The 24636-nt window shown below is 40.1% G+C and overlaps 1 protein-coding gene across 1 annotated transcript; it reads left to right on the top strand.

Moving 5' to 3' along the window:
• LOC140513979 (dehydrogenase/reductase SDR family member 2, mitochondrial-like) lies at positions 1-24387 on the top strand. The gene is given in 10 exon segments (XM_072623926.1): positions 1-79; positions 12468-12639; positions 12918-13095; positions 21107-21170; positions 21173-21207; positions 21812-21882; positions 22567-22618; positions 22945-23089; positions 23466-23511; positions 23793-24387. Coding segments are annotated over 10 exon segments (984 nt in total). The 3' UTR covers positions 23935-24387.
• Positions 24388-24636: the final 249 nt, after the last annotated feature.

Genomic DNA, 24636 nt, shown 5'->3' with positions numbered 1-24636 from the left:
ATGGAAAGCATGTTGGATGTGGAATCAATGGACGTGAACTCTAATTCTGCCTCTGTTCTTACTACTTGTGTGACCTGTGGTAAGTCACTTAACTTCCCTGAACTTCAGTTTCTCCATTTGTAAAATGAAGGAGTTGGACTAGATCAGAGTGTCAAATTTGGGACAAGCTCCTCTCCTCAAGTAGCCTGCAAAATTCGTATGTGGGACCTGAATCAAATTAAAATATAATTGGAAAATATTCAACAAAAAGAAAGAAAAATACACCACAACATAGAAAATGTTAATTTGTAGTTCTCTAAGCCGGTATTTGGGATCTGCATAGGTATCTGTTTCTGTTTTGAGTGGGACAAGGGGGTACTATGCAATCTTTAAGATACCTTCCAACTATAGATTTATCTTCTTGTGAGTTTCCACAAAAGAATTTTTTTTAAACATTAACCGAGACACAAATAATATTTATGTTGCTAACTTCACAAGCTCTTGACCTAATTGTCTCCACAGTATTACTAAGAATTAAAAGACCCTCACTTAATTTTGTTGGTCTAAAGTCCTATGCCTAATAGCTTAATTTTAGACTTAACCTTGGATGTTCCCCTACCAATAATCTATAATTGAATAGATCTAGTATTAAGCTTATAAACCTTTGAATATAGGAAATTGCCACTAAGAGTAGGGACATTGCAGGGATATAATATCTCCCCAGCTTCATGTCAGTTCCAGGCAGGAGTAGATTGTCCACTTGCATTCAGTCAGGCTTAAAGTTTGCCAGGTGTCACTGGGGAAATTGAGTCAGGAGAATCCTACCTCAGCCCAAGCTGAACAGCTGCTCTCCCACCCTTCTCATGAGATCACCTTTTGCAGTTCACACCAGCTTCTCACCAGCTTACTGGCATCATGGATGGAGGCTCAGACGGCTTTTCTTGCTACTCATACCTGGGGTGAGACTCAGAAGAACAGTCACTTAATAGTCCCATAGCATCTAAAAATGACAAGTTCCAATAACCAGATTTCAAATATGATTATAATTTCACACTGGTGAAGGAACATCTTTTGAGGCAGGTCTTAAGTGGCTTACATGCCTTTCTATACATGTTCTAGTTCCTGATTAAATAGCAATCATAAAATCAAATTTACCATTAAAACCTTAAGTTTTCCATCAATGCCAAATTTTACCCGAGGTTATGTTCTTCTAGGAAATTTAGACTGAAATTCTTTTCCCCAAACTAAAAATGTCATTGATTTGTTTAGGGTTAGTCAATTATTTTAATACTAATTGCTTTTACCTCACTTTGTAACATGTCCAATTTTTCTCCCCATCACTCCCCTCTCCCCGTTTCCTAATACCTTGCATTCTGATAACTCCTTCCCTCAATGTACCCTCCTTTCTATCACACCCCAAACTTCCCTTATCCCCGTCTTCTCTCTTTTCTTGTAGGGCAAGATAAATTTCTATACCGCATTCCCTGTAGTTCTTATTTCCCGATTATATGCAATAAAAATTCTCAGCATTCGTTTCTAATACTTTGAATTCCAACTTCTCTCCCTCCCCCCCCCTCCCCAGCCCCACTGAGAAGGGAGGTAATTCAATACAGACTAAATATGTGTTCTTTTGCAAAAGACTTCCATAATAATCATGTTGTGTAATACTAATTATATTGCCCTCTGTCCTACTCTATCCCCCCTTATTTTCCCCCCACAATTGACCTTGTCCCTTCCCAAAAGTATTTATTTCTAGTGACTCCCTTCTCCCATTTGCCCTCCCTTCTAACATTCTCCTCGCCCTACTTGTTGCCTCCTCTCCTATTTTCCTGCGATGTGATATAAATTTTCATATCAAATTTAGTGAGCTTGTTATTCCCTCCTTCAGCCACATGTGGAGAGAGTAGCTTCATTTTTCCCCCTGTCCCCTTCTCCCTTTTCTCCTCCATTGAATAAGATTTTTCTTATTTCTTTTATGAGTTATAGCCTACCTTGTTCCATTTCTCCCTTTCTCTTCCTGGAATTTTCCTCCTTCACCCCTTAACTTTTATTTTATTTTATGTGGATATCATCTCTTCTGATATAACACATCCTGTACTCCCTATCTATATATGTGCATGCGTGTGTGTGCGCGCGTGTGTGTGTGTGTGTGTGTGTACAATCTCTCCATCTACACAAATACTGAGAAAGGATTCAAGAATTAAAAATATTTTCTTTCCATGTAGTAATGTAAACAGTTCAGCTTTAGAGAGTCTTTTATGATTTTTCTTTACTGTTTATCTTTTCATGCTTCTCTTGATTCTTGTCTTGGGAAGTCAAATTTTTCTATACAGATCTGATCTTTTCCTCAATATGAATGATTGAAAGTCCTCTATATCATTGAATGACCATTTATTCCCTTGAAGTACTATGCTCAGATTTGCTGGGTAGGTGATTTTTGGTTTCAATCCTAGTTCCTTTGACCTCTGAAATATCCCATTCCAAGCCCTTCGATCCCTTAATGGTGAAGCTGCCAAATCCTGTGTTATTCTTATTGTATTTCCACAGTACTCAAATTGTTTCTTTCTAGCTGCTTGCAGCATTTTCTCCTTGATCTGGGAACTCTGAAATTTGGCCACAATATTCCTAGGAGTTTCTCTGTTTGGGTCTCTTTCAGGAGGTGATCAGTGAATTCTTTCAATATTTATTTTGCCCTCTGATTCTAGAACATCGGGGCACTTTTCCTTGATAATTTTCATGGAAGATAATGTCTAGGCTCTTTTTTTTTTATCATGGCTTTCAGATAGTCCCATAAGTTTTAAATTATTTCTCCTGGATCTATTTTCCAGGTCACTTGTTTTTTCAATGAGATGTTTCACATTGTCTTCTATTTTTTCAAAGTTTTGATTTTGTTTACTAACTGCTTGGTTTAACTCAAAGTCACTCATTTCCCTGAACTCAGTTCTCTCTTTCAATGAATCATTTTGTTCAGTGAGCTTTTGAAACTTCTCCTCCATTTGGCTAATTCTGCTTTTTAAAACCTCCTTCTCCTCCTTGGCTTTTTGGACCTCTTTTTCCAATTCAGTTAGCCTCTTTTTAAAGCTGTTATTTTCCTCAGCAGTTTTTTGGTTCTCCATTAGTAAGCTGCTAACTTGTTTTTTAAGGTCTTCTATTGCCTGAGCCCAGTTTAAGTTCCCTTTGGTTACCCTGGAGGCAGAGGCTTTGACTTCCTCTGACAGTATACCTTGTTCTTCCTCATCCTAAAGGATGGGGAGAGACACCTGTTCCCCAAGAAAGTAACCTTCTATGGTCTTATTTTTTTTCCCTTTTTTGGGCATTTTCCCAGCCAGTTACTTGACTTATGAGTTTCCTCTCCATAACCATCTGGCCTCCAGTTCTGCCAAGCCAGCACTGGGGGCTGAGATTCAGATGAGCTATTCCAAACCCTCAGAGGTTTTAGGCAGGGGAAAGGCTGATATTCAGTGTGAGATTAAAACCAGCTGCTCAGGAGGGCGCAGGGACACCACACAGGGTTCAGTTCCCTCAGGGGTTTAAGATGAGACCTTCAACAATGGATGCAGGCTACTGCTTGCTTTGGCAGCCCCGTACACTGCTGCCTCTACTGCTGCCCCCTGAGGAAGCTTGAGTTATGGGGACACCCCACTCCCCTCTCAGCCAGTCGAAAATACCCTCTCACTTACCTTTGGCGCTTGTGGGTTAAGGGATCTGCGCTGCGCTGGAGATTCTGTCCCTGAAGCCTGCTCGGATCTGCTCCTTTTGGTGCTGCATGGCCAAGGCTGGGCTGGGCTCCACTCTACATCCAGTGGGACAGACCTTTCCTGTCAGTCTTTCAGGTCTCTCTGGGATAGAAGTCTCCTCCACTCCATTGTTCTGTGCTTCTGCTGCTCTAGAATTTGTTGAGAGTTCTTCTTTACGAGTATTTTATGGGCTGTGGGGTAAGATCTAGCATATGTGCTTCTTTCTACTCTGCCATCTTGGCTCCTTCTTGTGAGTTTCCTCCCATTTTCATATACCATTGAAATAATAGGTCAGGACAAAATCTGAGTAGAAATTAGACTTCACATTATCCGTCTAAGATACCCTTCTAAAACATAACAAATTGGCTTTTGGAGGAAGCATTTATAATCTTCTATAGAGCTATGTGCCTGAGGAAGAAGGCTTAAATGACCACGAGATTCATTTATCACAATTCTGTGATGGACAGAAAACCTGTGTACTCGATGTACGTGTCAGTGCTCAGTCATTTGGAATTTCTAGGCTTTGTGCCAGCCACAGAGTTAAGTACACTTGAAATCGAGACTCTCACTCTACTTCTTCTGCCACATGTATAAATCAAGACTATGATGTCTTAAGCTGAAGAGTTATTTGTTCATGGTCCCTTAAGAAAAATATTGTATGATAGTCTGTAGTTCTTTTTAATTGTATATCCAAATATGTGAATATTAAGAAGGATCTGTGATTTCATCTGCATAAAGGGCTTCCAGCATGGAAACTCCCTTCAGCAATGTAAATCATCATTTTTGAACCAGTTATCGTCATTGTGTTCATCCTTCATTGCCGAAGAAGACCATGCCATCAGAGAAATGATGACATGACTTGCACTTGACTTTGTTTTGAGGGAGGGAAGGCTGTGCAGGTCATCAGCCTCACTTCTCCTCCAGAGCCATCTGAATCCAGTGACCAGATATTCATCAGGATGACTGGTGATGACCCAGGATGAGGCAATTGGGGTAAAGTGACCTCCCCAAGGTCACACAGCTAGTGAATGTCAAGTGTCTGAGGTGAGATTTGAACTCAGGTCCTGCTGACTTCTGCACTGGTGCTCTATCCACTGCACCACCTAGCTGCCCATTGAACCAGTTATAACTTAGTAGAATATACCCAGGGGGTTGAATGGAGCCCAAAGAACTTAAATGACTTTCCTAGGTCACACAAGATAGGCATGAGGGTAAGTCTTCATTCTAAGCCATGTCCCCCAATATGGATAAAAAATATATGAATAAAACATGCACAATCTTCAATGAGAACATTAGGGCTTTAGCTTTTCTGAGGATACCATAAAAGTATTCCCAATTGTTATCATGATCACCAAGAGGCCCAACTTGCCTTATACAGTCTTTTTCTTTTCTTGTATATGCTTTTCCTGACACCATCAGTATAGCTAGTATTTAAGTAGCCCGTATATGTGCCAAGAATTGTGCTAAATGCCTTAAAAATATTTCATTTGATCCTCATAACAACCCCCTGAGATAAATGTTACTAGATCCCCAACCTACAGGTGAGGAAACTGAGGCAAATAGAGGTTAAGTGAGTTGCCCAAGAACATGCAGCTTGTAAGAGTCTGAGGCCAAATTTGAACTCAGGTCTTCCTGACTACAGGCCCAGTGTTTTATCCCCTGCGTTGCCAAGCTTCCCCATAAGATATCATTCTTTCATTTTCTCATGGCATTAATTCCTCCTGTTGAAATTCAATCATCTTCATTGTCCTTAAACATATTTTAGAAATATATTTTATGGATAACTGTATTTCCCAGTGGATATTTCTACCACCCTCAAAGAGCCATCCTTTAAAATAAATAATAAAAGTAAAGTTCAATAAAACTAACCAAAGTATGAAAAAATTTCAGCATTGTACATAATGTTCCACAAAGAAGCAGTGGGAGGTTGTTCAGTTGTTCAGTCGTGTCTGACTTTTTGTGACCTCATGGACCCTAGCATGCCAGGCCCTTCTATTCTCCATTACCTTTCCAAATCTGTCCCAGTTCATCAGTGGGAGGTACCTTCTCATATTTCTTCTTGGAGGTCAAGCTTGGTCATTATAATTTTATAGCATTCAGTTTCCATTTTTTATTATTGTTGGTCTTTTCATTATTGTAGGCATTGTCTTTATTATTTTTCTAAATATTATTTATTTCACCTTGCATCAGTTCATATATTTTGCCATACTTCTCCGTATTCATTATAATTATGATTTCTTATAGCATGGTAATATGCCATTGAATTCATATGCAATTTTTAAGTTTATTTAGTATTTTATTTTCCCCCAGTTATATGTTTTTAAAACTTTGAGTTCCAAATTCTTTCCTTCCCTCCCTCCCTCATCGAGAAGGCCAACAATTCAATATAGGTTGTATATATACAGTCATGTAAAACAATCGTGTTGTAAAAGTAAGTGTAGAGAAAAAAACCCTCAAAAAGTAAAGTGAAAAAAGTATGTTGCAATCTGTACCCAAATACTATCAGTTCTTTCTCTGAGAATGGATAACATTTTTCATCACAAGTCATTCACAGTTGTTTTGCATCATTGTATTTCCGAGAAGAACGACGTCATTCACAGCAGATCATCTTACAATGTTGCTGTTACGTGTACACAGTACATTTCAGTTTGCATCAGTCTATGCAAGTCTTTCTACGTTTTCCTGAGGGCATTCTGTTTATCATTTCTTGCAGTACAATAGTATTACATCATAATCCCATACCACAACTTGTTCAGCCATTCTCCAATTGATTGGTGGGCTTCCCCTTAACTTCTAATTCTTGATCCCCAAAAGACAGCTGCTATAAATATTTTTGTACATGTATATCTTTTTCCTTTTTTTATTTCTTTTGGGATATAGACATAGTAGTGGTATTGCTAAGTCAAATGGTTTTATAGCCCTTTGGGCATAGTTCTAAATTGCTCTATAGAAAAATGATTGAATCGGTTCAAAACTCCACCTACAGTGCATTAATGTCTTATTTTCCCCACATCCCCTCCAACATCTGTCATTTACCTTTTCTTTCCAATTAGCTAATCTAATAAATTATAGTACCTCAGAATTGCTTTAATTTGCATTTCTCCAATCAATAGTGAGTTAGAGTATTTTTTCATATGGCTATAGAAGCTTTGATTATTTCAGCTGAAAACTGATCATATCTTTAGATCATTAATCAATTATAGAATGACTTTTATTTTTATAAATTTGACTCAGTTCTCTTTATGTTTGAGAAATGAGGTCTTTATCAGAGAAACTTGATTCAATTTTTTTTCACGGTTATTATTGCTAACTGTATTTCCCTCCATCCTATCTTCCACCCATTTATTCTGTTATCTCTCTCACCTTTTCCCTCCTCAAAAGTGTTTTGCCTCTGACTACTCCTCCTCCAGTCTACCTCCCTTTTATAATATGTCCCCCCCCCTTCTTTTACACCCTTCCCCTCCTGCTTTCCTGTAAGGTAAGAAAGACTTCTATACCACCTGAGTGTGTATGGTATTCCCTCTTTGAGCCAATTCTGATAAAAGTAAGGTTCACTCACTCCCCATTACTCTCCCCTTTCCCCTCCACTATAAAAGTTTTTTCTAACCTCTTTTATGTGAAATAACTTATTCCATTCTACCTCTCCCTTTCTCCCTCTCCCAGTACATTTCTCTCTCTCACACCATAATTTTATTTTTTAGGTATCATCCCTTCATATTCAAGTCACACTTTTGTCTATATATATATATATATATATATATATATATATATATATATATATATATATATATATATATATATATACTCCTTCTAATTATGTTAATAATGAGGAAGGTCTTATGAGTTACAAGTACCATCTTCTCATGTGGGAATATAAACAGTTTAGCCTGATTAAGTCTCTTATGATTTCCCGTTCCTGTTTCTCTTTTTATGCTTCTGTTGAGTCTTGTATTTGAAAATCACATCTTCTATTCAACTCTGGTCTTTTCATCAAGAATGCTTGAAAGTGCTCTACCTCATTGAATGTCCATTTTTCCCCTGAAGGATTATACTCAGTTTTGCTGAGTAGGTGATTCTTGGTAGTAATCTTAGCTCCTTTGACATCCAGAATATCATATTCCAAGCCCTCTGATACTTTAATGTAGAAGCTGCCAAATCTTGTGTTGTCTTGACTGTGGTTTCATTATACTTGAATTGTTTCTTTCTGGATTCTTGCTACATTTTCTCCTTGACCCAGGAGCCCTAGAATTTGGCTATGACATTCCTGGCAGTGTCATTTTAAGATCTCTTTCAGGAAGTGATTAATGGATTCTTTCAATTTATATTTTACCCTCTGGTTCTAGAATATCAGGGCAGTTTGCTTGATAATTTCTTGAAAGATGACGTCTAAACTCTTTTTTGATCATGGTTTTCAGGTAGTCTAAAAATTTTAAAATGATCTTTCCTGGTTCTATTTTTCAGGTCAGTTGCTTTTCCTTTTCCTTTTTATTTTCATTTTTAACACAGTTCATGTCACATAAAACAATTCCAACTTTTGGTTAGGTGATACTTCTTTTAAAGCATTTACAATATAGACCACAAATGATTTTTTTTTAAATATTAACTGAGACACAAATAATAACTATGTGTGCTAACTTCACAAGCCCTTGACCTAATTGTCTCCACACTATTACTAAGAATTAAAGGACTCTAACTTATTGTTGTTAGCCTTAAGTCCTAAGCCTAATAGTTTAATTTTAGACTCAACCTTGGATGTTTCCCTACCAACAATCTATAATTTAATAGATCTGGTATTAAGCTTACAAACCTTTTGACTATAGGAAATTGCCACTAAGAGTAGGGACATTGCAAGGAACCAAGATCTCCCCAACTTCATATCAGTTCCAGGCAGAAGTAGATTGTCAATTTGCATTCAGTCAGGCTTAAAGTCTGCCAGGTTTCAGTGGGGAAATTGAGTTAGAAGAATTCTACCTCAGTCCAGGCTGAACAGCTGCTCTCCCACCCTTCCCATGAGATCACCTTTTGCAGTTCATACCAGCATCTCAAAGGCTTACTGACATCAAGGATTGGAGGCTCAAATCGTCTTTCTTGCTATCTATACCTGGTGTGAGACTCAGAACAACAGTCACTTAATAGTCCCATAGAATCTTCAAATACCAAGTTCCAATAACCAGATTTCAAATATGATCATAGTTTCACTTTGGCTAAGGAACATCTTTTGAGACAAGTCTTAAGTGGCTTACATGCCTTTCTATACATGTTCTAGTTCCTGATTAAATAGCAATCATAAAATCAAATATACCATTAAAACTTTAACTTTTCCATCAATGCCAAATTTTACCTGAAGTTACCTGCCTCTAGGAAACTTAGAGTAAAATTCTTTTCCCCAAACTAAAGATGTCGTTGATTTATTCTCAGTAATTAATTCAGTCAATTGTTTTAATACTAATTGCTTTTACATCACTTTGTGACATGTTTAATTTTTCTCTCCATCTCTCCCCTCCCGCCACCCCTTAATACCTTGCATTATGATTACCCCTTACCTCAGTATACCCTCCCTTCTATCACGTTCCACCCTTCCCTTATCCCCATCTTCTATCTTTTCTTGTAGGACTAGATAAATTTCTATACCCCATTACCTGTGTTTCTTATTTCCCAGTTATACGCAATAATAATTCTCAACATTCGTTTCTAATACTTTGAATTCCAACTTCTCTCCCTCACTCCATCCCTACCCATCCCCACTGAACACAAGCAATTCAATACAGACTAAATATGTGTCATTTTGCAGAAGACTTCCATAATAATCATGTTGTGTAATACTAATTATATTGCCCTCTGTCCTACTCTATCCCTCCTTGTTTTTTTATTCCCTCATTTGACCTTGTCCCTTCCCAAAAATGTTTATTTCTAGTTACTCCCATCTCCCATTTACCCTCCCTTCTGTCATTCCTCTCACCCCACTTGTTGCCTCCTCCCCTACTTTCCTGTAGTGTAAGATAGATTTTCATACCAAATTTAGTGAGCATGTTATTCCCTCCTTAAGCCATATGTGGAGAGAGTAGCTTCACTTTTCCCCTCTCCCCTTCTTCCTTTTCTCCTCCATTAAACAAGATTTTTAAAATCTCTTTTATGAGTTATAGCCTGCCCCATTCCATTTCTCCCTTTCTCCTCCCAGTGTTTTCCTCCCTCATCCCTTACCATCCTCTTGACAAAGGATTCAGAAGTCAAATAACTGTCTGGGAAAAAATAAGACCATAGAAGGTTATTTTCTTGGTGAAATAGGTGTCTCCTCCCATCCTTTGGCCATGGTTCCAAATTACAAGCCAGAACACTTGTATCAATTTACAAATCCACTAATAGTGCATTAGTGTCCAAATTTTTCCTCATCCCCTCCAACATTTGCCATTTTCCTTTTCTGTCATATTAGACAGTCTGATAGGTATGAGGTGATAACTTTTAATTTGCATTTCTCAATCAATAGTAATTTAGAGCATTTTTTCATGTGACTGTTGATAACTTTGATTTCTTCTTTTGAAAACTGCCCATTGATGTCCTTTGGCCATTTATCAACTGGGGAATGATTTATTTATTTATTTTCTAAATTTGACTCCGTTCTCTATATATCTGATAACTGAAAGATGTACAGTCTACTTTTGGACAGCACAAATCAGGCCAGTAAACCATATAATTCAAATTTTAAAAACACAACAAAAAGACAATGTTTTGATTTTGATGATGGGAAGATATGAAAATTGGAATAGCTTTGTGGAGAGACTTTTAGGAGACAAAAATGAACCTACTTTGGAGAGAAAAAGAAAATAGATCAAGGCCCAACTGAAACAAGGTACAAAAAGGAAAAGCTGAAGGAAATAAACCCCAAAAAGGGAAGGCAGAAGTTATTCTGGTGAAAAAAGGAAAATTTTAATGAAAAGTGGTCAAAGAGAAGTTTGTCCAATTATTTATTCAGACCAGTACAAACATAAGTGTAACAGGACTAGGCCTCCCCCTCACCCCACTCCTATAACGTATTAAAGGGAGTCTAGTTTTCTGTACACCATTGGTTTCTTTAGTCATTTTTTAGTCACGTCCAACTCTTTGTGAGTTTGAAGTTTTCTTGGCAAAGACACTGGAATGGTTTGTTCCTTCTTTCTCCAGTTCATTTTACAGATGAGGAAACTGAGGCAAACAGAATTAATCCAAGAGTCACACCGTAAGTATTTGAAGTCAGATTTGAACTCACATAGATGAATCTTTCTGAGTCCAGGTCTAGCATTGTATCTGCTGCACCAGCTAGCTGCTTCCTGTGTATCACGCCATCCTCAATCCTCAACTCTTTTTACTTGCTACTGGATCATTTCCTTAGTAATTCTCTACACACATCCCAAAGCAATCAAGGGGCATGTGTTTATATTTATTCACAAATGAAGAGAAATACACAATCTCTCTCACTCATTAATCAAGCAGCTACAAATCCTCACCCCAGTTTATAAATAAACCTCTTTCCCATAAATTTTCTCTCTTCCTTCTACCTCCCCCCACTAAACTTCCTAGTTTCATAGGCTTAGATACACATTAATATTACTGGCTGTACAATTTATTAACAGTGTGTCAGGCAATAAAACAGCATTCAAATATTTCCATAACATCAGCTATGAAAAAGATTACAGCCAGTCATCTCTAACCAAAAATAGCTGCTGACTTCTTCACAGACCATACATAATCCAACAAAAATTTAGCTTCTTTTGGATAGAAAAGTCCCTCAAGGATTCCCTTCAGGTTGTCTTCTCCACCAATAAAAGTTAAACTTAGTTTTCTCAAAATATTTCTTATACCTTTATGCCATGACACTCGAATCACTCATTTTCCCAGGAAACAAATTCTCTCCGTTCTTTCTCTCTATGTTTTTCACAATCTCACGCTGCTATGGCAGTTAATTCTCTCTATAAAACATCTAAACTCTCTCTTCCTAAGACTTTGTTCCCCCTCTCTTAAAGATGTGGTAACAACCTCCCAGTCTCTATAGGAGAGGCTACAGAAGCTGGAAGGGCACTGGTGCTGCATTAACTGCTTTTCCTCATTTTCTCTTCTGCCTCTCTATCAAAGAACAAAGTAGTTGCATTCCTCAAAATGAGGACATTTCTTATAGACTTTGACAAAGATTATAACTTTTAAGCAGCAGGTCACAGAAACTTATAAGTCTATGGCAGAGCTGTGACAGAACTCTGATGGCATGCCCCCGACAGCAAAAACAGAATTCCAATGTCCTTAAATCTCAATGATACTAAGATATCCCTAGCTCCAGTCAGATAGTTTACAAGTATTTATTAAGCACCTACTATGACACTTAGGATGAGGGGTGGGGAACCTGCAGCCTCATGGCTCTCTAGGTCCTCAAGTTCAGTCCTTTGACTGAATCCAAACTTTACAGAACAAATCCCCTTGATAAAGGGATGTTTTTTCTGTAAAACTTGAACTCAGTTAAAGGGCCGCACCCAAGCACCTAGAAGACCACATGTGACCTCAAGATTGCAGGTTCCCCACCCCTGCTCCGGGATATGAAGAAAGACAACAACAACAACAAAAAAAAAACCCAAGACAAAACAAAGCAGCAACACTGTCTCTTCTACTCATGGGTCAAGATTGGGGAGGAGAGTGTGTCAGAGAAAGCCTCCATGATGTACTGAGTCAGAGGTTCCTATATGATGAACGATGTTGACCATTTTCTTCAAGCTTCTGCCTGGATCTGAGTCTACTGGAAAGAAGATCAGACGCTGATTGACATGTTCAGGACACTGTCATTTGCCTGTAGAGCCTTGTTCCCTCCCAGGGTCCCTTTCTCAGTGAGAATGAGCAGTACTGGAGCAGAGAAGAAACCTACTTTGGCTGACAGAGTGGCTTTGATCCCTGGGCCCACCCAGGGGTGAGTGAAGATAAATAATTGAAGTGTGCAACAGGGATATTGGGTCTACACTCTCAGGCGTGTAATTAATCCATCAGAGAGTGTCGCATCAGCTCCTTAAAGTCAAAAGAGGCATATGATTAATTAGATTAATAATTAATTGAATAAATAATTAATTATAATAAAAATTATAGGCTTATGAGAACGATGATTTTCCACTAAAGAGGAGGTCACAGGGAGGTGAGGTAGAGGGCAATAGACTATAAAGGATTTCTTTCTGTCTCCTTTTTTTTTAACAGCATTGGCTTTGCTATTACTCAATGGTTGGCCTGGAATGGGGCCCACATGGTAGTGAGCCGCCGCAAGCAGCAGAATGTCAATCGCGCTGTGGCAACACTGAAGGAAGAGGGACTGAGTGTGAGTGGCATGGCATGTCATGAAGGGAAGGCAGAGGACCGAAATAGGCTAGTGACTATGGTGAGGAATCAAAGACAGTGGTAGATGGTGCAGAGAAAAAGCAAACAGATCATTTTCTAATTCCCCAGCACAGGATCCAAAGGTTCTACAACTGAATTCTCACCCATGGGGCTCATGTGGTCTGCCCTGAATGTATGGACCATCCCGGGTCAATGAGAACAGATCCTTTGAAGGGAAGGTGATCCTGGTGACTCAGGCCTTAGGGAGGCTCTGGATTGGGGACCCTAGGTGCTTAAAGAATGTTTATTGATTTGAGTTGAGGATTCAATTACACATTATCTGGAATGTGATATTCTGACTGGCAGAGCCAAAATAAGGAATTGGTTCACCCATAGACAGGATTGGGAAATTCTAGTTCCTCTGTACCCCTATGTTTGAAATTTTGCCTCTATGCCTCCCTTAGCCAGTTTATTCCTTCAGTGTATAGGGAGACAGTCAACACAGCAAAAAAGGTCAATTTTTTTTAATTGTTAGAAGATGCGGATAAGAAAGGCAGGAATCAGTCCTGCAGAGTAGAGGACAAAGACCTTGCTTTCTTCATTTAGATTTTAATCTTGCTTAGCTTCATTGGCATACCAATCTGGAAAAGATCATGGGAGTAAAATGGACTTTGTAGTCTCAACCTCTGCACAACTACTGTGGGGGTTTCTTTGTCAGACCCCTCATCCCCTCTTCCTCAAATCAATTTTGGGAGCACAGATAAGACATTACAGGTAAACTCCATGGAATTTCTAGCCCTGTCAAGACAATCATCAGGACAATGGATTTCATATCAGCACTGGAAGCAGGTATTGGAAAGAATGGACTTAACCTTTGCCTAGGGGCATTCTGGTTTGGCATTTGGTTCACTGTCCTTAGCTGGATGTCATGGCTCATAGTCTCTGATATGGATTAAAGATCTGTCAGCGTGCCTTTGTTAAGGAGAGGCTTCCTAGTGACTTCATTTATCCTTTGGGAATCAAAAAGGCCATTTGATGACCTTGAAGAGCTGAAGCATAGGATCTGATAATGGAGAGTAATAGTTTGGTGACCATGAAACCAATAGAGCTACCCAGAAGGCATTACAAGACCAGTGAAGTCACCCACCAGCAACCAGGACACAGGGAGTTATGATTACTGGCAGAGAACAGCATGATGACATCAGCAGAGGGCATCAGCAGCCCTAGGGCAACAAAGTTGTGAGTTGCTCTGGGCACATACCATCTTTATGGATGTCCTGGCCACACAGGTCTCTTATGATTGCCCCTTTGTATATGTATCCAGGCCATATGTATTACCATCCATGTGTTATCAGTAACATATTTTCATAATATATGTCCTCTTCACCTCGGATGGCACAGTAACTTTTGGAAACGTGCACTACATGGAAGGGATCTTTTCTTGTTGTTTAAAATGTCATTTTAGTTGGTTAAATGTCTTTTGCTTTGAGTTAATGTGCCTGGTGACTGGCTGGTAAAAGTAAATATATAATGAGGTGCTCATGAGCTATGGTTTTAAGACTCACAGAGGGCCTCAAACTGAGATTGCTTTTCTGGGGGCCCAAGAGATGGTGCTTCATGTGTTAAAGGCATAATACATGCAACTTGTCTGTCAAAAAATGAGGACCTATGTGTCATAAAGAGCAGAAGTCTCTGTCATTCAAAATATATTCATTTTTTTAAAAACAATGCTTTAAAATCAGCATTCTGGTGATGTTAGATGTCTATAAACCATGGAATGCCGTGCCCACAAAAAAATCAAAATAGTGAGTAACACAAGGGTATGTGGGAGATAGTTGTATCTTATTACTAATTATGTGATAAGAACCATAAGAAAATCTTATCAAGAGTATATAAGTGGAAAATAAGGTGGTCTTGCCCATAGAGTAAGAATGTAGAACAGCAAATGGTCAGCCTGTGTGTTTCACTAATATTTGCAAAATGTTACAAGATCCAGATGAAGCTTGATGGAGGATTTAGGAAGAGAAGATGTGGTTGGGTAGCAATATGAGCCCAAAGGTCCCACCCTAAAGATATCATACATTTACCAAAATATTGAAGCGTGTCAAAGGTAATACTGAGTCTCAGTCCTGGAGAACTGATGACGAAGTCTATCTCCTCCTTTCAGTAGAGAGGTGGGGAACCACAGATGTGGCATCTCATATGCACTATGAAATGTAACGGTAACATTCCTTTTAGTTTTGGGGTAGTTAGATGGCATAGTAGATAGAACTTCGGGTCTGGAGTCAGGAAGACTTATCTTCCTGAGATCAAATCTGGTCTCAGACACTGTCCAGTTATGTGACTCTGAGCAAGTCACTTAACCTTGTTTGCCTCAGTTTCCTCATCTATAAAATGAGCTAGAGAATATGAATACAAGTTGAAAGAAAATCTGTTCCTGCCCTCAAGGGGATTATGGTCCAATGGGAAAGATCACACACAACAGGAACCTAAAGGCCAGGTGGGGAGGTTGAGGTCTAGAATGATGGGACCCAGCTTTGAGGGCGGTAGAGGAAGTCCAGAGTCCTGCCATGACAGGCTTGGGTGTCCTCCTTCAATGGAAGGTCTGGGAGGAGCCCTCCAATCAGAGGGAGAGGCCAAGGAATGATGATGGGTACTTCCAATGTGTGAATATTCTAGTGCTGGAGTGAGGTTTCTGGATAAGCTAGGACATGGGAGAGGAAATCTGGAATGCAGTATAATGAGAAATGATTAGACAATGGAATATTACTGTCTTAGATACAATGTATGGTGTCTTGATCATAATGCGTGTGTGCTTAGATACCTCAAGAAGTTGTAGTTTGTGGGTGTGAGTACTTTACTTCACCAACACAGATCACCGCCCCTCCATGACTTGCTAAATGGACTTTGAGAGTTCCTGGGGCCTAAAGATTTACTACTTTGTGGTCAACCAAGTGATGAACCTATCTGAACTTAGTTGAGCTGGCCCTTGGACAACAGACACGCAATCCTTTGTGGGGGCCCAATTCTAAGCCATTTCTACTTACCAAGGTCTGCCAGAGTTTGGGTTCTGTTAGCACAGCCTTGGAGAACCTAGAGTGACCTTCACATCACAGTGAGATGTCAAATACAGATTTACCTGGAGGTTGGACTACTGGTAGCCACTTAACCAGTGTTTGTTGAAAGGAAAGAAAGGTAGAAATGACTGATTGGAATAAAACCTGTGACTGGAAGGAGAGGAGAAGGAGAAACACAGTATTAAAATTAAGGTGCCCAGAAGACCTTGCAAGTTGCACTCTAGGTTGTAACTGCATGATCAGGCTCAGATTCTAGCTATATTCATCCCAGAATATGTCTCCATGGCAATATCATCTCATAATCTGTCAAGAGAAAAAGAAATGGGTCACTCAGCACTTTTAATTTACCAAACCTGCTCCAGGAATAATTGAATGATATATTAATGATAATAAAGGCCTCCTCCAATGCTTCATCATGATGTGTAGGTAACCCTATGTTCTGGAAGAATATGTCAGTGGAGAAGAACTTTCAGGGTGAGTCTGGGGAAAGACTCTGTCTTTTGACTGAGGACCAGCCTAGCTAAGTCAAAAAGGACCTTCCCAGAGAAGCTACAGCAATTCTCAAAAGTAACCAAGCAAGGCAAAGAGAGGTTCTAATCTTTGTAGACAGGAGTGCCTACAAGGATCCTTGAAATATTGAAGAATAATAATGTAGAAGCTGTGACTAGGAGTAGACTGGTCAACTTAGCAAGGCTGAAAAGGTAAGGCCTAGAAGATATCTCTCTGTGCAAAGTTTAAAAAAATATATGTCCTTAATGGGGTATGAAATGACAGTCTGTTCAGCCTAAGAAGATTAAGGGATGAGACCTTTTTTCTGGATATATTCTGGCCTCAAAGACATCTCTCTATGGTCATCTCCCTAATAGTTAGTAGTTAGTCTCCCTTGTAGAGTGTGGGGAGCATATTTGGCCTGGGTAACTGTAACCTCACATGGAGGGTGATTCTTTGAGGAATGACAATTTTTTTTTTTACCACTTAAGAAGCATTCATTTTTTTTGTCTCTCCCACTTCATCCTGGAGAGAAAAGACAGATTTCTTGAATAATGCCAAACTCCAGGACCCAGCATGCTGGGAGGAAGAGGAATAATTCTCAAATTGTTGAGCCAACTCTCCTACAAGGAAGAGGAGTAACACACGGCCCAGGAATCTGATAAAGAGTCTGTAGAAGATTTGGCATGGGCTAAGAGAAAGCCTCACCTTCCAAAAATGCAACAAAGAGGAAAGAATGGGTGTGAAGTTTTCAAGTATGAAAATGGGCCAGAGAACTCTATTAACTAGTATGTGGCAAGATCCGCAGGGAGAGGGAAGGGGAGGAGCGGTCGAGAGGCTAAAGGAAAGAAGAGAAAGTTTGAAGCAACATAGGAATATGATAGAAATAGAACGAGACTGAAGAATGATGTGGAGGGGCAAACCTGGACCTTACTACCCACTACCACCTCGAGTTATACAGACAGTGCTATTCTCATGGAAAGAGGAGTGAGACTCTAGCAACTCCAAGTGCAAAATTCCACAGTTGGGGAATCCCAACCTTAGGGTAGTGCTAACTATCTAGAAGACTATATAGGTCTGGGATGGGGAGGGAAGGGGGAAAACTTGAGTGGCATAGTATGTACCACAAGGTGGCACTATGAGCCTGGAAAATTGTAAAAGTCCCTGAATGGAAGATAGAATTCATCTGAGAGGGAAGAACTCATGTGTTGACTATACATGGGATCTTCTCAGTCCTTCATGTTTTTTGCATCATTTCTATGGGATGAAATGTAGGACATCCTGTATCCAACATATGTTATTAGCTTGAGTGCTTAAATGGGAACTGAGAGCCCTTATTCTATATAGAATAAGAAATGAGTTATATTCTGAGATTCCCAGGGAAAATCATGGAGGGAGATGTCAACCAGACCAAACCAGCTTCTAACCTGTGGATGACTAGAGCTGAACAGAGCAGGCTAGAGACAGGAGAGTCAGGAATCAAACACATAAGTTTAATTTCAAAGTGAGGGAAACAGCTTGCAAGCAAGTAGGGGATCTTCTAGGCATATATGCTAGGGCCCCTGCCCCTAGTGGGGGGACTCGAGGCAGTGTGGGGAGATCACAATACTTATACCAACAGCTACACAGTGAACTATAACCCTGACAATGAGGGGTTAACAGCAACCATTAGACAAGTTTGATTCATAGCAAGGTGTCCTGACTGGAACATGGATGCATCAAGGGCTTGCCAGAGCTCAGAGAACACCTGGTACTGGTCAAAGCAATACAATAATGATGTGATTCTGCCAGAGGGCGAGATCAAACAGAGGGTGAATGACAAGATTGCTGTTATGCCAAGTTCAGTGCACAGCTTGCTCTCCAGGCCTTCACTTTGGAAAGCAGGGTGTCTCCTAATAGCTTGAGAGGCAAAGAATAATTTGTGGGAAGATTGACTAAGACCAAACCCAGTCTATCTAAGTCCAAAACTGGTGTTCAGGGCCAAGGATGACAACCTTAATTATGTTGTAATAATAAGAACGCATTTGTTTTGCCTTTTAAGATGAACAAAGTGTATAATTCAATGAGGAATGTTCTAGACAGCATTTAATAGGGATACTGCAGTATGATACAATAGAGTGCAAGACTTCGACTCAGGGGAAGGGTGGGTTTAAATCCCACCTCCAACAGTTGCTAACTATGGGCAAGTCACAACTTCTCTGAGACTCAGTTTCCTCATCTGTAGTACTTACCTCTCAGAATTGTTATAAGGATCAATCAAATTAAGCATTATATATGCCAGAAACTCTGTTAGCTTTGTGGACACAGAAATTAAAGCAAGACAGTCCCTGAACTCTACTGGCAAGAGGGTGGGTACAGTATGTTCACAGACAAGTAAATGAAAGATGTAGACAAAAGAAAAACAAAATCTGCATATCATGGGTACTAATAATTGGGAGAATTGGGAAAGGTCTCTTCAAGGAGATAGTGCTTGATTTGAGTCTTGAAATGGTTGTGAAGAGAAAAAGCATTCTAGGCATAGAAGACAGCCTATGTCAAGCAACAAGTGGGAGATGAAATGTTATGTCTGTGGGGCAGCAAGAAGGCCAGTGTGGCTGGGGGAGTAGTGAGGAACCAGTCTGAAAAGATAGCCTGGAGTTAGATGGTCAAGGAATTGAAATGACAATAGGAAAGTTTGTATTTTCTTTCAGGAACAGTCAGGAACCACAGGAGTTTCTGGAGCTGGGGACATAGAATAGTCAGACTTGTGTTTTAGGATGGTCAATTCGGCCCATGTGAGAGAGAGGCCAGATTCAGGGAGACCAACAAAGAGGCTCCATAATAGGTTAGATGACAGGCAGTGAGGGCCTACATACTAGGCTAGTGTTGAGTAGTGAGAAGGGGATAGAGATTCTGTGGAGGAAGTATCTATAAGACTTGGCAACTAGGTTAGATATCAGGAATGAGAGAGCAGAAGGTTGTAAATGTGGGTGAATGGAAGAAGACAGGCTCCTTCCATAGAAAAAGGGAAGTTAGGAGGCAATACGGATTTAGGGTTCTATTTCAGACATGTGGGGTTTGAGGCACCCAGGGTATATCTAGGTGATACATCAGGCAATTGGAGATGTGGAACAGGAGTTGAGGAAAGAGATGGAGGCTAGCTATTTAGGTTTGGAAGTTGGCTGCTTAAAGACAATTAATTGAGTCCATGTGAGCTGATGGGATCATGGAGAGAGGTAGATAGAGAAGAGTGCCCAAGAAAGAAACTGGAGTATATCACACATAAGGGGCAAGACATGGATGATGATCCACAAAGAAAATGAAGAAGGAATAGTTGGATAGGGCAGTGTCATAACAACCCAGAAAGGAGACAGTATAGAGAGGGATGGGTAGGCCATTGGATTTCACAATCAAGAGATTATTGGTGACCTTAAAAGAACAGTGTCACTTGAGTATAGTGAACAGAAACCAGAAGGAAGGGCCTAAGAATTGAGTGGAAGGTAAAAAGTGAAGACTATGAGTACAGATAGCTTTTTTTTAGAGGAGTTTGTCTGTGAAAGGGAGAAGAGATATAAAATAATAGGAGATATAAAACAATAGCGTGAGGGATAGGAGAGTCAAGTGAACTTGTTTTAAGGATAGCTTAAGGACATGTTTGTAGGCCATGGGGAAGGAGTCAATAGATAAGAATAGATTGAAAATTTGGGAGAAATGGGATGAATGAAAGGTAAGATCTTCAAGGAGAAAGGAGGGAATCTGATAAAGAGTCTGTGTAGAAGATTTGGCATGGGCTAAGAGAAAGCCTCACCTTCCAAGAATGCAGCAAAGAGGAAAGAATGGATGTGAAGTTTTCAAGTATGAAAATGGGCCAGAGAACTCTATTAACTAGTATGTGGCAAGATCCTCAGAGAAAGGGAAGGGGAGGAGTGGTTGAGAGGCTAGAGAAAAGAAGAGAAAGTTTGAAGCAACATTAGTTAGAGAAGCGTGAAAAGACTGGCCATGCATCAGTAACAAGTGAGACAGTCCATATGAAGAACTTTGAAAACCTTAGAGCATTATATAAAGGTTTTGTTGGTGGTGTTGTTATAGCAAGAACTCTCAGTTTGACAGGAGACAATGTCTGCTTCAGCTTCCAGCAAGGAAAGTCAAAATAGTCTAGTGGCTCAGGAACTGGGCTTTGAGGAAGATTTGAATGCAGATCCTAGCTGTTATGTTCTATCTGTGTGACGTTTGGCATGTCACTTTAACCTCTGTGGACCTCATTTTCCACATCTGCAAAAGCAGGGGTTTATACCTGGTGGTGTCCCAGGGTCACTTCCAGCTCTAAGTCTATGTAGCTATAAGGAATGTTATCCCATATACAATGAGGGATTCTGCAGGTCAGACCACACCCTCCCAATCTAGCAAGAGTAGGAAAGAGAAAGATGGAGACAGAAACAAACACAGAGATATAGAGAAAGAGAGGCTATCTATTACCTCCCCATCATCTCTGACCCCATATTTTCCACCTCATTTTTTCCTGTCCAGGTTACAGACCAGCATGAAGGTGTTGACTTCGTAGTTTGCACTGCTGGAGTCCATCCCTTAGTAGGGAGGCTCTGGGAGCCAGTGAGCAGGTGTGGGACAAGGTGAGGCCTTAGGAGTTGGGCTTAGGGTCAGATTTGATGATCCTTACGCCATGTACTATTTGCCATAGCTGATAATATACTCAAATGTAATCTGGGTTTCCACAAAGTCCCTCTCCTCATTGTCTCATGGAAGTGGTAACCTACGACTCTCTCTTAGTACCAAGAAAACAGATATCCACCATATTAGATTTTCTTTATCCCTATTCACAAACTTTCCTTAGGCACAACCCCAGGGCCAAGTACTTTAGTCTCCAAGACCTTGGGGTAGGATTTTATCCTCCTTGTCTTGGCTCAGGATTCCTCTAATGTCATAGACCAGATGAGATGCACTGTGTCTCTTGGAATGCCATTTTCATCTGCCTGGCACAGTAATCAACCCTTCAGGATGGGACAAGGAAATCTCTGTCATACCACAAGAATAGCTGACTTCACAGTTCTAGGAAAGATACTGTTCTCAAACCCCACAGTCCCAACATCAGCCATGAACCACAGAGGACATGCCCTAATGGTAACATTCCAGTCATTTCCTGCAGCGAATTAGTGAGCAACAAGAGTAGGACATCAGAAATAACCATAACGCATCCCATCTTTGTTCTGAATTCAGATTCTGGATGTGAATGTGAAGTCCCCAGCCCTGCTACTCGGCCAGCTGTTGCTTCATATGGAGAAAAGAGGGTACGAAATAGAGGGGTGGAATAAGTAGGTTACTGGGCACAAAAGCTGGGCCAAGCCAGCAAGGACATGAACATTTAGACAGCCTCTCTTTAGTATGTCTGAGGCTAAACTAATTCTCTCATTCCCTCTTCTTCTGAACCCTGAAGTAGGGATTCCCTAAGAGAAGGCTGTTCCATTTTTATGGACATAGAATGGGCCGCTGTTGGAGTGAGTTTGTCAGTGGAGTTTTTCACACAGCAATCAGATGACCACTTGTCAGAGAGCTCATAGATTCTTATGTTTTGGGTATCTGAGGTCTAATATGACTCTTCAATTCTATGATTTTGTAATTCCACTTAGCTGTCTTTCATAGGGGCCCATGAGATACTGTCCATCCCCACGGACAGTAATCTTATTCCTCTTCCATCCAGGTTTGGACAACCAGAAGACTGTGTGGGCACTATGTCTTTCCTGTGTTCTCCAGATTCCAGCTACAAAACTGGACAGCAGAAACTCTCCAGTATTTCACTACCCTAAGGATCCAACTTCTACCCAGAAGTACTGACAAGATGCCACCAAATCCCCTCCTCTCATCATAGACCTCAGTCCCTCCTCCCACTAGCTTCCATATCACTAGAAAAGCCAATCTCTTGAAAATATATGGTCTTTCAGTTACAATCATCCCATTTGTTTGTTTTGTCACAGGGAGTCTTCTGTGATCTTGGTACCATCAATTTCAGCTTATCTTCCAGTTGCAGTAAGTACTGACTTCTTTGAACCTGCATAGCCACAGTAAGTACAGGAGAAAAGGTATAATAAATCCTGCATTCTAATAAATAACTCTCTTACCCCTGTCTGCTGTCTTATATTTTTGAAAGCATATTTTCATCTGTTACATCACTCAACATTTATCACATCCCCGTGAAATCTAGGGCATGTCTTATCATCATTTGACAAATGTGGCAGTCCAAGTCCAAAGATATTCCCCCAACCTGTGACAGGATTAAGATACAGAGATCAGCCTGGAAAGATTTCCTCTTCTGCAGTCCCAGGGAACTTTGCCTGATTTATTTCCCCTTGTAGAGGTTGGGCCCCTACAACATCAGTAAAACTGCCTTGCTGGGCCTCCCCAAGACACTAGCTAGGGAGCTGGCCCCAAAGGACATCCAGGTGAACTGTCTGGTTTCAGGTATTATCAAGACTAACTTCAGCGATGTCGTGGTAAAACTCTGAGGTTCCTCCTTTAACCCTCTCAACATCCCCACTGACGATTAAATTCCTGATCAGGTCAAGTCCAGGCCAACTCCTATGGAGACCCATTCAGGACAGGAAGGCTCAGTCTTAGACTTATTAATTCTTTCTAGTGTTTATATTCTGAGACTGGGTAGACTTTTCTTTCCCTGTAGCAGTATATGTGTTTTAATCTTTTTTAGGAAAAATAGTGCATAGTGGCTTCCATTTAATTTCCCTAGGCAAGAGCAGGGTTCATGCTCTACAGGCATATACACCATGCTAATCCCCTTTTTATATCTCTCGCCCCCACCCCATGATCCTTCTTACTAAGCACAACAAACCTTTCTATATTTTGCTTTTGTTCAGATCCAAGAAGCAGACAATGCAATCAATGAAGAAACCATATGAAATGCAGAGGTAAATAGTTTTGGAACTTCTACAGATGTGAGGGAAAGAAAATTCTAGGGCATGAGAGATTAATATAGTACTTGATTTGTGGTTGTGAGTTAGATGTAGGAGTGACCCATGAAGAACTCACCATGTATTCCTGCATGGAATAAACCCCCAGGGGCCTATGAACCAGAGAAACCATAAAGATGGAGGTCATCTTGAGTCCTTCCCTTAAAACTACAGACACAGAGGACACGACTAATTAGAGCCTGGTTTTCTGACCTCAGTCCTATTCCTCTTCCATCCAGGTTTGGACAACCAGAAGACTGTGCAGGGACTGTGTCTTTCCTGTGTTCTCCAGATTCAGAACATTGTAGTAGCTGGCTTCTCTCCCAATATGTAAAGCAGCCTGTCAAGGAACATGAAGCTATAACTCTGGGTGGTAAATAGTACATTTGATCGTGGGAACTGAACAGAAGTTGGGTAAGGATAGAAGAAGGGACAAAAAAAGCCTAGGAGCGCTTCATTAGCTCCCAGACACTAGAAAAGGGAAAGGAAGGGAATAAGATTAATATATTGCTTACTACATGCCAGGCACTGTGCCTTTAAGCACTTTACGAGTCTGAAGCTGTAGCTTAGTGTAATAGGTAATAGGTAAGAACTCAGAGGCCTGCAAGAGGAGAATCATTTTCTTCAGCTGTTTTCCTGGTAATCCCTAATTTAAATTTATATCACTAGGATCAAGGGGAAAGCATACAACTGATCAGGGAATCTTACCTAATTCTTCATAAAATATATGAGCTATTGTTTCTTAGTATCCTTGAAACCAATTCAGTCCCTTAATCTATTCCCCAGCGTGTACCTGATCTTTACATGTTGAAATCTGACAATTAATGGGAGTCCCAATATAATTAGACTATAGCTAAAGTGTGATAGGGGCTATTGTTCACTAAGGGACCTAAGAAAAGAGAACAGTAACTTTGTTAGTGCTGAGGAATCATTGTCTCTTTCTATCTGTTTGAAGTTTCTTTAATATAAAATAAAGTGTCTGGAAATTCCTAGATTTGTTGTTTTGAAAACAAGCCACTAACAAGCCCTAACCCTGAATTAGTGCTGTTTTGGTCCAAAGAGATAAGTTAGAAAGGGGAAGTA

The sequence above is a fragment of the Notamacropus eugenii genome, chromosome 7 (genome assembly GCF_028372415.1).
Source record: "Notamacropus eugenii isolate mMacEug1 chromosome 7, mMacEug1.pri_v2, whole genome shotgun sequence".
In the NCBI taxonomy this organism is placed as follows: domain Eukaryota; kingdom Metazoa; phylum Chordata; class Mammalia; order Diprotodontia; family Macropodidae; genus Notamacropus; species Notamacropus eugenii.
Note: the sequence above shows the minus strand (reverse complement) of the source record. Positions and strands in the feature narration are given on the sequence as shown.